The sequence below is a fragment of the Patiria miniata genome, unplaced genomic scaffold (genome assembly GCF_015706575.1).
Source record: "Patiria miniata isolate m_02_andy unplaced genomic scaffold, ASM1570657v1 HiC_scaffold_20, whole genome shotgun sequence".
NCBI lineage: Eukaryota > Metazoa > Echinodermata > Asteroidea > Valvatida > Asterinidae > Patiria > Patiria miniata.
In genome coordinates, this window is record NW_024037059.1 from 24,348,642 (window position 1) to 24,365,949 (window position 17,308).

Genomic DNA, 17,308 nt, shown 5'->3' on the forward strand with positions numbered 1-17,308 from the left:
GGCCTGCCCACCGTGTCACCCACACATGGTGCGTCTTACATGTATGTAATAACAAGGCAACAATAAGCATCATCTATGCTCACGTACAAGTTTAGTTTATATTATCACTGCTTCTGCATTTAAATAGTGGTTTCAATGTTATGAACAAAAAATCAACACGTTGCAGTAAGTCTGTCAGCATTGTTCTTGAGGTTCTTTGTCTACTCCCCAGTAAGTAAGGAGTGAAAATCCTGTTCGTGAACACTGTTCGCGTTTTGTTTCTTGTCATTTGAAACCCTGTTCTCGTGTTCATTCAACACGAGAAAGGGGTTTTGAATATGCCCAAATGACAAGATTCTCTGAAAATGTACAGCATTCAAACTAGAAACAAATGTATTTCATGAAGGACGGGCCAGCACAGAGGTAACCTGCACTGGTTTCTATAGGGCTGGTTTCTTTTTAACTTCTTGTCATCTGTAGTGAGATAATAAATCATGCTGCAGGTATGAGTGAGTATTGATGAGCACTGTGGACCAGCCACTGCATTCATGACCCCCCCCCCCCAGAAGCGGCCCTTCATAAAATCCTATTGCACTATATCGCTGCTAATACTATATCACTACTTATACGAGCATCAAATCCATGAAAGAAATGTATGAAAGCAAACTCTACACACACAGGAAAAGAAGATCAAGTTTTGTTAATTAACTTACAGAAATAAAGATTTCAAAGGAAGATAAGGCCAAAAAAAAAGAGTGTCCGGTTTCTGGTATGGAGCTTGCCCAAAAAGTGGTGCGGCGACGCGGCATTTTTTTTTTTTTTACCTGATTTTTTTGCTTCAAATGTCGGCTGATGACTGCAAATGGCATGAATGGTGCCCGACTAAACTTAGTGCAAATATATATGGGAGTCCAGAGAGGCCACATAAAGCTTATTCTGGACCATAACCCAATCTAAAAACACGTTAAAATTGTGCAGCAGCAGGATTCCAGTCAAACCAGTGAGTTTGGCGGTTTTGAGACATCATCTTTCATTGAAAAAAAAAACTTTTGCATTTTGCCGACGCGCATGGCTACGGTGACGCGCGCGCATACCAGAAACCGGAGACTTTTTTTTTTTGGCCTAACAGATATTGGATCATTTTGCAACTATGTTCATGTGACAAATGTTTACGTTCACAAAGTTGGCATTATGACTTCTGCAGCACACACATATGAAAGCCCACTTACCACTGTGGCAAGGCATAATTCTGTGACCTCTGCCGCTGAAACATTTTGTACTCGAATCTTTTTGAAACATACTGGCCCAAGTTCATTAAAATCTACAACCAAAGTGGACAAAACAGAAATGCCTCTAACCTATCAGCCAAACAGATTGTAAAAAACCTAATCACCGGACATAGGTACAAACCTTTTGAATATCGCCAACAAATGAGGTTGACATTTCCGCCTTTTTGGATACATGTGAGGCATCATCCACACCACCAATGTATAGGTCACCAGCAAAGGTCAATTGGGTAAAAGCGCCCTCTGCCATTCCACTCAGGACACGTCGTTTGTCCACTTGCAGAGTACCATCGCGGGCAGTGCGTGATGCAATGGCAATGTGCCACTCATTTAGGGACACTGGCTCTGTTGTTCTGTATTGGAAGATGTATTCAATGCATTTCCTATTATATTTCTAGTTATGCAAGCCCAGGGAATCCTCTTTATGTGACTGGACCAAACGACAGGAATCATTCAGTTTTTCAATAAAATATTGTCAAATCAGTTTTTGAATTCCAAAGACTTTCTACGTAATCAATATTTTATATGATGGAAATTAGCAACGGGAAATGTTAATGTAGATATTGGATTTTTTGGCCATTGAATGTGATAACCCCTATTACATATAAGAAGCCAACCCCATCATGTTTGGTGACTGAGTGGTTCAGATATCTGAGCTGGTCAGCCAGGGGATGTGGGTTTCAGTCCCATTTGACCATGTTTGTGACTGAGTGGTTCAGATATCTAAGCTGGTCAGCCAGGGGATGTGGGTTTCAGTCCCATTTGACCATGTTTGGTGACTGAGTGGTTCAGATATCTGAGCTGGTCAGCCAGGGGATGTGGGTTTCAGTCCCATTTGACCATGTTTGTGACCGAGTGGTTCAGATGTCTGAGCTGGTCAGCCAGGGGATGTGGGTTTCAGTCCCATTTGACCATGTTTGTGACTGAGTGGTTCAGATATCTGAGCTGGTCAGCCAGGGGATGTGAGTTCAGTCCCATTTGACCATGTTTGTGACTTTATTCTCACAAGCTCTCAGACAGCATCAAGTATAAAGTGTTTATAAAAATTATGTTGGTGAAGGGCAAAACCTACAAATTATATTTTCATCTCCCGACAAAAAAATACATCTTACAGGATACAGTCTGCGAGTCTGACTTCTACAAAACACAACATCTTTATTGTGTTGACTATAAAGAAATTAGCAATAAAAATGGACAGTACTAGCACTAATGACTCAGACTTATTCTGCCTGTCTGTATTGGTTTGCCTCTATCAGAACCAAGACAGCTTAGATATGATTTCATTGTCATTTGGAAACTGTAATTGAGATGTACATATTTCAACAAACCTTAACACAGCGGGTCCTGAACCACAATCAAATCGGAACTCAACGTGTCCTTCAGACATGCCCAGTGAGACAAAATCTCCTGCTCTTTCAAACTTTTGGCCGCTGTAAAGGAGCATTCCTGTGGGTTGATGGGGCCGGAAGATCACTTCGATCTCAAGGAAGGATAGGTGGTTCTTGCCCAGACTCTGATGGACTAGATGGGAAGAGCCATTGAAGGATGGGATATGGAGAAGGACATCTAGGGGGCAACAATACAAAGCAAGAGAGAGAGAGAGAGTTGATAAGTAGATGGACAAAAAATACGTATGTGGATAAAAAAAGACAAGAATTGGGATCAACAACAGAGAAACTTGACCAGGCTTTGGCTCTTGGCAGAAAATCAAACTGGTTTGGTGTGGCTGCTGGCGACAGAATATTGGTTCAATAAATCAAATCTACCACAAGTATTTTGGACAAGTCACAATTGTTCAAGTAAGCCATTCTTCTGTATATCTGACTAAATTTCTATGTCATTCATAACCATGAAGATTTAACTTCTTTCTTTATGTTTGCAATATTCTTTAAATAGTAGGATTTCTTCACTTTATTTTATCGGGGCTTGAATTTTAACCATTGCTGGATCTGGCATTTTTACTATTTGGGGTATAAAGGAGAATTTGTGCATACATTTTCTTTTCAAGTTACAGTCACACGCTATAAAAGTTGATATGTTACTTTGTTTCATTATCTATCAAACCACCAAAGTGAATCAAAATGTAGAAGGCACTACAATTAATGTTTTACTCTTTTGCTTTTGGGTATGGGGGAGGGGGAAAACTTTTCGATCAAATGTTATAAGAATAGAGTATTTAAGAATATAAATAAGGAATATATTCATGCTATGGAGACTTTTTCTAAACAAAAATAACAAATTAAAAGAAAGGTTTTCATTCTCAGAATACATGCAACTGCTCTGCCCTAATGACACTGCTACCCATGCTAAGTGTAATGCACTCTTAATGCATGTTAGTCTGCATGAGTCAACAGATTATGGCTCCAAATTCAATTTGAATGTGGATAAATTGATCAATGGCCTAACCACATCAGCTGCAGCAGGCCCTGGTTGTGATTGGATTATTTACCCTTTTCACAAGTAGGTCCAGCCGTGCCTAATGGGCAAAGGCACAGGTAGCGACTAGCTGACTGGGCCACACAGGAACCACCATTGCTACACATGCCTTCATCACATAGTCCACTGCTACATTCACCTATACACAGATACAAATGAAAATAACAACAAAGTCAACTTTTCCACAGGCATCCGTGGTTTTTACACTTTAGGTGTTTTCTTTTAAGTATGAATCTGATGTTAAGCACAATCATGAATCGTACAGGTTATCCCTTATGACTGAGTAAGTGGTACAAAGGGTTACCTGAGATAACAATGACTACGTCCTCAGTAATTCATGTGTACAAACCTTATGGGACATGTCAAGGAAAAGATAAACACCAAACAGTACGAACATAAAAGGGGCAATTCCATGGTTAGTTTTGTTACATTTTAAGCAATGTAGCACCACTGTTTGGGCTCCAACATCAACATGTGTGGCTATCAATTCTCCATTATGGTACCATCAATACATCTTACCAGGATTTACAACACAGCCATAGGCCTAAGCTATATCAGTTAGACTTGTTTTCTGAGTTGATGGGAACATGTACATGTAATCTTGGTTAGTTATGTTACAAAAAGGACATGGATAAAAAAATGCATGTCTTTACACAAAACGTTTCCTTAAATGGGATACAGTGAAACAAATCATAGTATTTCTGTAATTGCTTACTTACTGACAAATGTTTTGACATACAACATTTCTCAATTTCTCTCATCAGTCTAAAGCACTGCCATAACATCTTGGTTAATTACCGGGTACGTTACATTTAGTTACAGTTTGTCTGCCCATATTTGGTACAAGTTAAAAACATATCAGAAACTAATAATCAAACAAAACATTTTTGTGGCATAAAACATGAACCTTTATCTCTGCCTTAAAAACAAAAACTTAAAAATAACACTTGTTTTTTGCATGTTAAAACAAGGTGCCAAAATGACTGCTGAAAATGTATAGTTTTAGCCAAAAATCAGGGTTTTTGTTTTTTTTAAACAAAAAACACACTTAAAGGGAATATACAACATTTGCAAACATCGAAGAATAAAACTACCAAGTTTTTATGAAATACCTTACTAGGATGTTGGTAAATGACAGCCTAAAGCATCCTGTAAAATTATGGCACCTGGTGTCAAGTCATTTTTTAAGAAAATGGTATTTTTGTATATATTTCCAACGGTGGTCGGCCGACCACCGTTGGAAAAACCTAACTATTTTTCAACTACTGCTCCAAATTTACAATTTTTTTCAGTCCAAATTTTGTTTGCTATTGGTTACATGTTCATGAATTGGTGCAGGCCAGCTAGACTGGTTCCCTTACCTTCAATTTTTCCGACATCTAAATTGATCCATTTTATCTTTAGTGGAGTCAGGGAACCAGACTACTTAAACATTTTAGTTGTTCTTGGTTTTTCAAGCATTTTCCAACACAAAACTTCAATCATGTCAGTTAAACAATATTTGATCTATTATACTAACCCCTCAAATAAGTTCATTTCTGAAAATTACAACAAAAGCCAATGATGTACATTCCCTTCAACTTCATTCCAACTCACTGGGACACCACTCAAATGAAAGGTCTTGTTGGCCCCTATACTTTGATACCTGTACCATGTTTGAGGCTGTGATGCTTGTAGTTCTAAAGAGTTTTTACAAATTTCCGCTTTTCCCCCATGTCCACTTCTATGTAGAACTGACCAAAGGGAAAGTACTGATCCTCGGTAGTCTAGTAAAACCAGAATTTGTATGTGAACAAAGACACACACTGAAAGAAGTAACCCCAATTTCTTACCTAAGGACACAATTCAATTGAAGTGGCTCAGATATTAATAAAAAAAACTCTTGCCATCACAATTTTGACACACACTCTTACAGTTACTACATTAAATGAAATCCATAACTATATGCACACAGATAATTGATTTTTGTCTTCTACCTGTACTGTTTCCCAAAAGTGTGAGAGTGTACACATCTGAGACACCTTTCATCAAACTGGTCAATTCTAGACACAACTGCAATAACCATGGGTGTCAACTTGGCTTTATTAAAATTGTCAGGTATCTACGCAGACCCCTTCCAAGTTGAGCAAACATCTGCTGCAGGGTGGCATGATTGCACTATTCCCACCCCCAGCGGCATGCCTCTGTCATGGAGCAGCCATATTCCCTTGATTAAATTCTGTTAATCAAACATGATTGCACTTGCCACCTATTACAAGGTCCAACTGCTTTCAGACAATCAAATATTATTCATTAGTGGCCACAAGTATGAGGGTGACAACACTAATTACGTACATTACATACAGGGCTCTTTTCTGCATTGGTGTACACTGGGTTTTTCCACTAGTTTTTAAGCAATAATGAGAAATGGAAGATGTACGTGCACTGCCTCAATAAGCTAATAATAATAATTCAAAATTCTTAAGTAGTAATTCAATAACTACATGTAAACAGTGGCCATTTTTTTTTGGTCGATGTCTCATTCAAAAGTGAATAACTTTTGCACTGCTAGAAAAATACCAATTTAGAAAAAGAGTCTATTTATTTGGAATGAAAGTTGAAAGTAGCACGGGGACTGTAACTTTAATGTACCACTGCAAGAAAAGCTCAGGGTTATTCTGTAATCCATAGAACTCTACCCACAATACCAAAGACACTCCAGTGAATACAAAAGAAGAAAAATGGTTCCTGCTTTCTTTTGAAAGTTTCCGTCTCTAGATGCTGATTATTTCTTCGATATACCAGTATGTGTCTTAACAATACAAGTATTATGCTATAAAACTGACTTCACTTGAAACGTTCTTCAATTTGTGGTTAATTTAATGGCCTTTGCCCTTTCAAGCATGGATAAAAAACTTCAATCACATTAATTTCAATCAGGAATGCATTGTGTTCATTGCCGGGGAGTAGCAATGATACAGTCAGCCAGTTTCTGTAGCCTATCAATTTTCCTCATAAATGTCAGGTTTAGTGCAACTTTTATTGCAGTGGGATCATGTTGCAGCATCAGTAACAAACCTTCACCTGGCTAGGCAGTGATACGATGCCAGCACCCACTGAATGAGCAAGTCATCCTATAGACCTCACTCTACAAGCTCCTTCACAGATACATGTAATTCCTGGCAATATTTAAATGGCAACTTTGCGACTACTTCATTTTTCTTCAATCATGTTCCCGTTTTTAGTGGTGCCATAGTTGACTGATTTTGATTAAATGTACCTTCCTCTTTGTGTAAGAAGGTCCATGTACTTCTTATAAAAAAAATAAAAACCTCATGAATACATGTTCAAACATGTACATGTAGTAACATTCTTTATTATTCTCCTCAAAAATTTGAAATGTCAATATCATCATGAATGGAGTGTACGCATCATTGTTGTTATGTGTATGTAGACATGTGTAACCTTAGACTGGTACACCTGACTTCATAACACACATGTCTATATGAAGACAGGCCTTGTGCTTCTGATACCTTATTGGTTGCTATGCGTCTTGGCTGTACCATCTCCCCTATAGTTTGATTAGCCTACTTCTCCTGCACACTCATACAGTATGTTTAATGCAGCATCCTATTGGTACGTGCATAAATATTCAAATTACGTTGACCCCTACAGCATGAGCCAATCCGGCACTCATTCTGCTGGCCAGTATCAGACTTTAAATGCCTGTCCACAATAATCCACCACTTTGAGTCTGTGTTCAGACTAGTGTAAACTCACCTGCCAATAAAGTGGAGAGGAAGTTTTGGTGCTTATCAGAAATATCAGATTTTAACAGAAAATTAATAATCCAAAATTCAGACAATATGAATGATGCTAAGTACATGTATACCTTTCCCTTCCTCCCCCCCCCCCGAGCCCACTCCCACCACACTCCTTTGTTCCCTAATCTCCTTTCATCCACTGCACACCTCCCCCCCCCATCCCTCCTTTGTGTTTCTCCTTCCAACCCTGCCTGTGTGCATGTCCCCAGCATGTTTGTTTCTTGCCATGTGTCATTTGCCTCTGAAGAAGTCTTTGCTCAAGACGAAATATATCAGGCCTCTCTAACTATTTGATTTACATGTGGGCAATTCCACACTAATGGGCCCAAAAGTGTGACATTTGAGAAGACCTTTAAGTTTTGATGATAAAACTACGATCTTGGTCTCTCAATTTTTGCTGTAAACATTGCAAGCTTCGAACAAATGTCCTCACCTGCAAATGATACAACTGGTTTTGTATTTTAGAAAATATAGTGAATATTGTTTTAAAAAGTGTTATGTACGTAACAAAGGACAGACATTTTAGATAAAGTCACAAAGTAGTAAGCATAAAGTTTAATGATCCCCTAATGTTGACTTATTTAAGAAGATGTACCCTGGAGGAATGCTTATACTCAGAGTCAGTGTGAAGAATTATTTGATATTTTATAATCAGGATTTATACGTACGAACAGACTGGACACTTGTCACAAAATGTCTGTCCCTGTTCGTACGTAACCCTTATCACATCATAAATTTGAAGCCAGTGTGAAAACTGTTATATTTTGGTTTGATAACAATGTAAAATGGCTTAATAATGTCACTGGAAGTGCCTATTAGAAACTGAATTGGTGAGTGGGGGGGGGGGGGGGCGAGGGGGAATGTTGTTAGGGTGTATTCGGGGCTGGCTATGACCAATGACTTACCCACATCCACACCACCCACCGCAAAGCCTCTTGGCTCCAGTCTCATGTCACTGTCTACATTGTTGATGACTAGTCTCTCTACGCAGCCTGAGAAGCCAGTACTGATGCTAGTTTGGCTGATTGCTGTGTAGTTACTGTGGCCGCCAAGGTAAAGGGGACTGCGAAGGGTTAGCTTGGAGTATAGTCCCTACAAACAAACAAACACATTACATTCAGATGCAACCTGATCTAGGCCTATTGAAAATTTAACTATCCTGCACGACGTTTCATGTAACATATGTTTTATTGTTAAAACTTAAAAATAATGCCTATCACAAGGCTTCACAAACATGTCATCACTTTATAAGCCGTAACTTCATTAACATAGTTGTGATCATAGACTGCTGTTGGATAGAAACTCCTTCCTCATCTTAATGCATTATATCAGCTGTGCATCATATCCTTAGCTGTTTTTGCTGTTTTGCTGCAGGGACTTAATGACCAGGACGCTTCACAAATTGTCACCTGTAGATGTTTAATGGCAGGTACATGTACTTAGAACATACATGTACAGTCTGACGGGATCCACTAAGACAGTAGAGAGGTACGTTTGTAAGGGTGGGGTTGAACAAATGAACAGTTTATATGGCTCATGCATGTACATTAACATAGAATGATATATACATTAGTATACATGTATCTTTGCTACTGCATACACTTCCACAACACAGCTACAATGAGCAACTCAAGACACAATACATGATCAATTAAGCTACAAGTATAGAGCTACATGTGTTAAAGACATAGGTCTACACGTACCAGTTCATGTACGGTAACAACAGTATTGGTACCGGTACCTGTCAAAAGCTCTGAAGTATAAATGATATGGAAAATATGTTGTCAAATTGTTTCGCCATTTGTCACTTAGGTTTGTTTTTTGAGTGATTCAGTGTTAACAGCATTTCGGTTCTATTTTTTTTATTGATTGATTTAACAAATTATGTTTCTAGACAACTTACATGTACATGTAGTTATTGATGATTTTCTTCAATTTGTGTACATGTATGTTCAACTTTAAACCCACATCGCTTTTTTTGATGTCAAGTTCTTTTCAGCAATTTGGAAAAAAGTCTAGAAACGCTGCAGTGGAGGCTTTAAAATGACAAAAACTTCTTGTGGGATCCGGTCATTTTTCACCATATTCAGGGTTTTCCCAGTTTGCATCACATAGGTATGTGGTCATCAGTCATACTGTCATCAGGCATACTGACAAGGCAAATGTTCTAGTTTACTGCTAGGAAAGTAACAAGAAGTGAACATGTACAGTACTCTACCTCTACCCATCGAACACAGCACAAATGTTTACCTTCATTCTCTTGTGCTATAGACATCCAGCAATGCATGATAAAAGAGCAATTTTGAAGAAAACAGAATTAGTTTCCTCGCTGTTCTGTGTATCTTTATCATTGGGCATTATCAGTGGCAGTAGTTACAGCCACTATCAGATCATGTCACCTAAAGATGAGAGTGAAACTGTGGCCTCAGTATGCAAACATTGTCACAATGCAGACACAATGAGTCTGAGAACATTCTGACAAAGTTACGCGCACTTCACACCGTTTGCACATATGAAGTATAACATGGTGTATGCAAACAATAGTTTGTTCCTTCAGCAGGTCAACAAACCTTGGATTTTCCCTTGACAGGTTTCTCCTGGTCCACCTGTATCCAGCCATCCCAGTTGTCCCTGTTGATTGTTACTGTGTGCCATTTTCCCAATGACACTGTCACAGCGCTGGTGATGATCCCTGGAGCTGTTCCCCCAAGATCATACCTGTAACCAGAATCAATACATACAGGCTTCATTAGGCTCATGCTTTATCACAGGATTCAATAACCATTACATGTTACATTCACCTTAGACAGGCCTTCCAGGTCATGCCAAACCAATTTATTCAGAAGATTTTACTTATAAATACATGAAAATTTGACATTTGAAACAGTTAGGAGTGACTGTAGTTGTGGTCATTCCGAATGACTCCAGAGATTAGTCAATAAAAAATGAACACAGAAAGTTTGCCCAAACCCAAACCTACTTTTTGGGTCAACCTGAATCACTCCTGATACGATTTGGTTTGGTTCCACAACTTCCACTCTAGAACGCCAGTCTGATTCAGGTGTAATACAGTACATGAATGCCATAAACCATGTTACTGAACTGGTCATCTTTTTCCCCAAGAAATAAACAAATCACAATACATCTAGATATCCAAGAAGTCATAATTCACATCTTTTTTATTTAGCCATTTGAGAAAGACACTATTAGGTATAAAACTTATCGGTAATGTTGAAAACTACATGTAATTGTTGAAATGTTACTTGAATGGACACGGCCTACATATTTTTTTTTCCTGGAAACCCATTTGACTTTTTTGTGTGAAACACAATTCTTTTAAATGTAGGTTGTTCCACATATTGTGCATACTGACTGTATTATTTCAGTAGAACCTGCTGAAAAAAAATAATGATTTGCAGAGCTTTGACCGGATTATTGGCACCATTAATATTAGCTCAGAAACACTCAGAAATTGTTCAACACTCTAACAAAATTTCCCCAAATTTTGTTTCTGAAATGAATTTTCTAACCTTCCTTTTTATTTCTCGGTTTTTTTTTTAACACAGTGTTACAAAGGTAAAGTATAACAGTGCTGGAGAGTGTCATGGTTTCAGAAACAGTTCATTACTTTTGGGAGTCATTGAGAATCTAGAAGTGAACTATTTCTCTACATGTACAATGTATTTGTTGGACCTCTGTGAAGAAATGTTCCTGAAAATCCTGGTACCTGTGGGACATTATAATGAGCCTGGTGGTCTGGTTCATGCATTATTGCAATTCCTTCTGAAATGTTTAATGCAGCAAGACCAATAAATTTCCTTTGAAGCTGCCAACTTTATTTCTTCCAGATGGTTCAGTATTCATATCGCTCTGCACTTCAAAATTGTACCTACTTGATTTCCGGTGTTTGCATTGGTGTATGTACACGACCATATCTATATATTTCAGGGGATGACTTCTGTATGATCAATTGTGTGATAGTGGTTGGGGTTTCTTAAATTGATTTCCCACTGACACTGTAATTGGTTCTGTCTGTGGAAGATCAAGAACCTCAAATTTGTTTCAGTCTGTTGTGTTCTATACCACACACACACACAAATATTAATGTCAAACCATTTCAATTTTTTTAAACATTTCTCCCAAAGTTTATAAAAAAATTGACACAGACATTGACGCTTCAAATTTCCAATCCAAAACAGATAAAGAAAAGAAAAGAATGCATAGTTGAAGTTTCATCAGAACGTGGCTATGGTTCATAAGCAAAATGGACACAATTCACACAGTGAGCATTGCAAGTTAATATCTTTCAACATGTACATATAATACAGACCACTTGGGAATGGTCAGCAAATGTAATGATCAAACACTTCACTAATCCATCTGGCAATAATATATCGCAGAATATCTTTGGCATCTTGGCAAGCATGCTGAACATTAAAGGCTAGTCCTCAGTCTGAAAAACGTCTTCCTCTCAATGAAATTCATCGTTACAAATGAAGTGAGTGACAGATTTAGTGAGTGTCAAAAAAGCATCCCCTAGTCCATACACTGATGGAAGTTTTTGGTTCATTAATACATGTAGGTACCCTAGTACATGTATAATGGATACAATGGCCCAAATCGGGCTGCCAAATTAAAAAATTAAAATGTCACATTTACTTGGGTATATTCAGGATGTTCCATGACATACATGTACATCAGAATTTTAAAAATATGCAACAAAGTAGCAATGTCTACACTAGGAACAAACTTGAGTCTCACCAACTGACTTTTTGCCCCATGAACACTGAACAAATTTTGCTTTCAAAATGCAAGAGTCAAAAACAAGTATTGCAAAGTGATTTAAACGTAATATATGCACTAATTGCCTAAAAACAAAGAGGGTGCAGAATTTCACAAAAGGCGTTGCACATTCACTGCTGTTACGTACCGGTAGGCCTACCTGTCTAGAAGCTGCAAAACGAAACAAGAAACCAACAACTTCAAGGGTGCTATGTTGAGAGATAAGTGTTATACATGGACTACTCTTCACTAAGGAATTCCTTTTTAATTCTATTGTTCTCATACTCTTGGGGCTTTAAAGTAGAGTTGATCGGACTGCAAAAAGAAAACTGTAGATGAAAAAACTGCATTTTTTTTACTAATGTAGATGACCTAATTAAATGTACCTTTGAAGTGTCTGTAGCTACAGGCTTAATATTAGCTGAATGTACACATGTAACATAGACAGGATATTACAAGACAAGTACATATAACTACTTTGCAGTTTGTGAGATGGAATTGTTTGGCATGTGCCATGACCGTTCTATACATAGGCCTAGCTCTCAAAGTAGGTGTTCTGAGAAAATGTCTTAAGTGTGTTCATGAAAACATTTCACAACTAAGTTAAATTCACTGAAAGGAGTTGAAGCACTTGCACCCATGACTGACCAATATACTAGACATCCTAGAGACTACAGGCCTCTCCAAACAAACATACAATACAAGGTTAATTAGTAGCAATGATTAGTTTTCTTTAAAATATGAGGAACATATAAATCACCATTTGCAGACAGAGGTATTGGCCCAGGGTTACCAATTAGACAATAGCTCAAAGACCTCCTTATCCCTAGAGCAATCTCAGAATCTCCATCTTCTTTGATATACGCAACATAACAGGTTTTGTTATGTTTTTATAAAATCCCAGAGTTTCTTGTCTTTTTCATTTACAGCGTGGCTGGAAAAGATTATCATTAATGTTCAATTTAAAAAAAAAAAGACCCCCCCCCCAATCAGCATACCGGTATGTGTAAGCCTACATGTTCTGGTACATGTACGTGTCCTCAACATGGTCCCACATTTTTCCAGGTGCGATAGCTTAAAACTATAACCCCTTTTCAGTCTAAAGTCAAAAATGATATTAAAAATGGTGAATATGAAAATACGAATGCATATTCATAGCAACAAATACCGGTAATAACAAAAAGACTAGATAGGAATGTCAAAGCAAGTACAATGTATGTGAATATTCCAAAAGCATGGATATCTGCAGAATGTTGTACATTTTTAATATGTATTCCTGTCCATCCGCATACATAGATAATGCCCTGTGGACAGAACCACAAAATATCTACATGTAGATTGTATTGTAGATATTAAACTATATTTGACCTTTGTTGACCTACATGGCAAAGGGAATACCAGTCTTCCCCTGCAGGGAGTCAATATTCATATCAGACCAGCGCTACTGGCAACGCCCAAATTTAATAACGCGCACCTGACCTTTCCAGATTACCAGAATCTGGGTCTAAACAGACATCTTCAACATCTGTTCCGATAGATTACATTGTATCACTTTCCCTCAATTCTTCGCTATTACCTGATGTGGTTGAACTTTTCCACATGGGATGTTATTGGTGGGGCTTAGGTCATTCCCCTAGTATGGACACAACCGAAACAACCCCAGGGGTGAAATGAGTGGGTTTTCATAGGCAGTCAAAACTATTCAACTCACAGACATGTCGTCGTACATGTACATACTTCTCCGAGGACCATACATGTATGAAATTTCAATGATTCCAAGTGTTTTCCTTCTTTATCTCAAAGAAAGTTGATTCCACCTTTTATTGTATAATGTACAACTTGTACGTATATGATTCAAAAGCTCTTTCCTTATATAGGTTAATAACATGCAATTATTATTTCATGCCAAACAACACCCTAATCTCAAAACTAGAAAACCTATTTTAAACAGGTGACACATCTAGGGAAAAATATGCAAGACCCCAGACTTAGGACATCTACACCTGCAGCTGTGTGCCCTCATGCCATGTATCATGGGGGGGGGGGGGGGGGGGGGGGAGGGAGGGCTGGAATCAAGGGGGATTCCCCCCCCCCCACACACACCCAAGTTTTTCTCTTGCCCCCACACTTTGTCTACTTGAAGATTAAATAACTCTCTTTATTTCCTTTACTGTTCAGAATCAGAACAACATGTATAGTTGAAAGTAGAGAGTAAATTTTTGGTTCCGTGCACACATAATATTATAACACACCATAGGTCATTGTGTCATGATAGTGGTTGTTTTATTTACACCTGAAAATGCATTAGTTGCGCCTTAGCTTCTGGAAATCAAATATTATTTTAACTGCCCCCCAAAATATTTCTTCCCCCCCCCACTTGCCCCCTTGCATTGCCTCCCCCCCCCCCCCCCCCATCTGGTGCAGCCACTGAATGTATACAGACACGGATGACCCCTTGAAAAACAGCCCCGCGCCCTTTTTCTGATTCTCCATTGCAGTATATTTTTTTCAATGGCTTTTACACGAAGACACTCAACTGAAAAGTTGTATCAAGTTTTGCTGTTAGTGTTAAATGTAACCAAACCTTCAGTGAGAGAGTAGCAAATTTAACTTTTGTTGCAAAAAATATCAGTTTTGAGTAGCAATTTCTCCAAGGTATAACTATTTTCCTTTTGTAAAAATTAAAGGTAAAAATTCGAATATTCTTGTAAATTGTCAAAATTCAAATAATCCAAAGGAATCCCAAATTATTGATTTACCAAAGGAATGAATTTTTATTGAAACTCTGCAACAAGATTCCATTTTGGACTCCCTATTAAGACGTTATAACTATTTATCTGTACTGAGATTACGATTTTACACAATGTACCAATGATTTTTTATATACTAAACTTTGTTAAAAGCACAAAAACTACTTTCGTAAAAAAGGTCATAAGCTTCCTTTGGTTAGTCTTGCTGAAATAACTTCTGAATCAGGTTATTAGGGAAAAATGACTTCAGTTCAAAGAATACGAAGTTACATAGTCATGACATTTGCTCCTCCAATATGCCAAGTGTACGGAATGACATACATACACATTGATGTACATGTACTTGATGAAAACTTTCCTTCTTAGACTCTCATTAAAGGCATATGTCAAAAAATGTTTGGAAGACAAACATGTGTACACAAATGTATGTAGGCCTACATGTGTTTTGTTGTTACTGTTTATAGTCATTATAAGGCCTAATGTAAATGATTCCCATAGTCAATCTCTCTACGGTATGTATCATATAGGGTAAGACATCATTCATAGACATCATTCATTCAGCAGCAATTATGTCCTGTCCACAACTCATTTAATGCTGGCATGATATGGAGAAGGAATCTCTACCAATTACTCTGCCAAGTTCTTCTCCAATTAGTACCAGCGTGATATAAAATGTACATGTACGAGTACATTCATCATTCTGAGACACGTGATACAATGTCTCTAACCATACCGGTAGGCCTACAATCCTTTCCCAACTTGCCAGTGCATAGATGGCAATGAGAACTACAATGTATTGTGCATATGTACATGAATAAGATTATGAACGAATAACATGCATGTAGCACAGGACAATTCTCAATATTTTCAATAGAGAGAGGTCACAATCTTATACACAATAAAAGTGGATCCCCCATTCTTCCATTTAAATGTTGTGCAAACTGGGCTAATCTGTGAGAAGAAAATATTACTTTGAAATGTAGTGCAAATATGTAGTGAAAGTCACTGCATGTGTTAACGTAATGGTAACAATCACATAGAAGTACAGGTTGATGATAGCTGTGTAGTCCTATGTTCAAGCCTTAATGTCACTGTTAATTACACCATTCATAACAACCAATAATCCCCCTTTTCAAAAATCCAAGTTGCCAGACTTCCCCCACAATATGTGGAGTTAATCACAATAACAAAGCTTGTCAAACTTTTCTCTTTGTGACCAACATGTATGGAAGATCATCCCCTATAAATGTTGTCATCTCCCAGATTAAGATTACATGTAGCTAAATAGTCCTACTAGGAAAGGAGATGAAAGCTTGGCAGTGCAGCACACTAGCTGATTGTCCCCCACACAATCCCTTGCTTATTAGCAGGCCAAATAGCAGGATCAGATCATCAGAGAAAAGATGAACTGAAGTGAAGTAAATCCCTGGACCACAACATCAGGCATGTCTGGACTATTAACTGAATATATCCTATCCATCAATTACAATGTACATGTATGTACCTTCATATTACAGTACCTACCAGTGGTCTTACCAGAGGAACTCAAATTACAAAGAATGTATTAGAGGAAATGTGTTTGGAATAAGACCATGAATATTTATCCCAAATCTTACAGATTATGAGATGAGTTTTGATTTTTATGATTTGTTTCTAGTTACTAGAAACATTCATAATTCAGAATTATGTAAACATTCATACATTTGTACATGTAGTATGCAACGTTTCAACTCTGTAATATAAAAAGTATTTTGTAAGTGTTCATTAATATTCCATGCTTCTGTCCATGAATGAGTGCCTTCTCCTACAAAGTACAAGGTTAACAGGAAAATAAGGGTTTTTTTGTACTTTGTACTGAACATTTGACATTTTGCACAACTGCTTTATCCCGTTTTTATGATATTGCTGAAATTCACGTGGTGAGGTTTTTTTGAAAAAAAAATGGACCAAGGTCGGACATCCAACCTGGCCCTTTTGGAGTTAATGTTTTGCATTATCATTTTTATGTACATGTTTAAAAGAGACCATACTTCAACAAAACAGTTTCCATAAAATTAACTTTTGGAAATCAATTTCCTTTCAAAGGAATAAACTAATCTCATAATTATAAGTCGTTAGTGGTTGCTGACCTTAGCACTTGTGGTAAGTTCAAAGCACTTTTGCCAGCTTCTTTAAATCTTAACTCCCTGGCATGATTTACTAGGAACCATACCCATCCTGGCAAATTCCAACACCATATGGGAAACTGCACACACATATTTCTGACTTTGAT

General features: G+C 37.7%; 1 protein-coding gene across 1 annotated transcript in view; it reads right to left on the bottom strand.

Annotated features, from left to right (window-relative positions):
• Positions 1-17,308, bottom strand: part of LOC119728273 (pikachurin-like) — a 56,166-nt gene that overhangs the window by 7,468 nt on the left and 31,390 nt on the right. The window contains exons 5-9 of the mRNA XM_038200442.1: positions 10,075-10,222; positions 8,410-8,596; positions 3,715-3,840; positions 2,594-2,831; positions 1,390-1,618 (exon numbers count right to left, since the gene is read on the bottom strand). Coding sequence (XP_038056370.1) covers positions 1,390-1,618; positions 2,594-2,831; positions 3,715-3,840; positions 8,410-8,596; positions 10,075-10,222 — 928 coding nt within the window. The remainder of the gene's footprint in view (positions 1-1,389; positions 1,619-2,593; positions 2,832-3,714; positions 3,841-8,409; positions 8,597-10,074; positions 10,223-17,308) is intronic.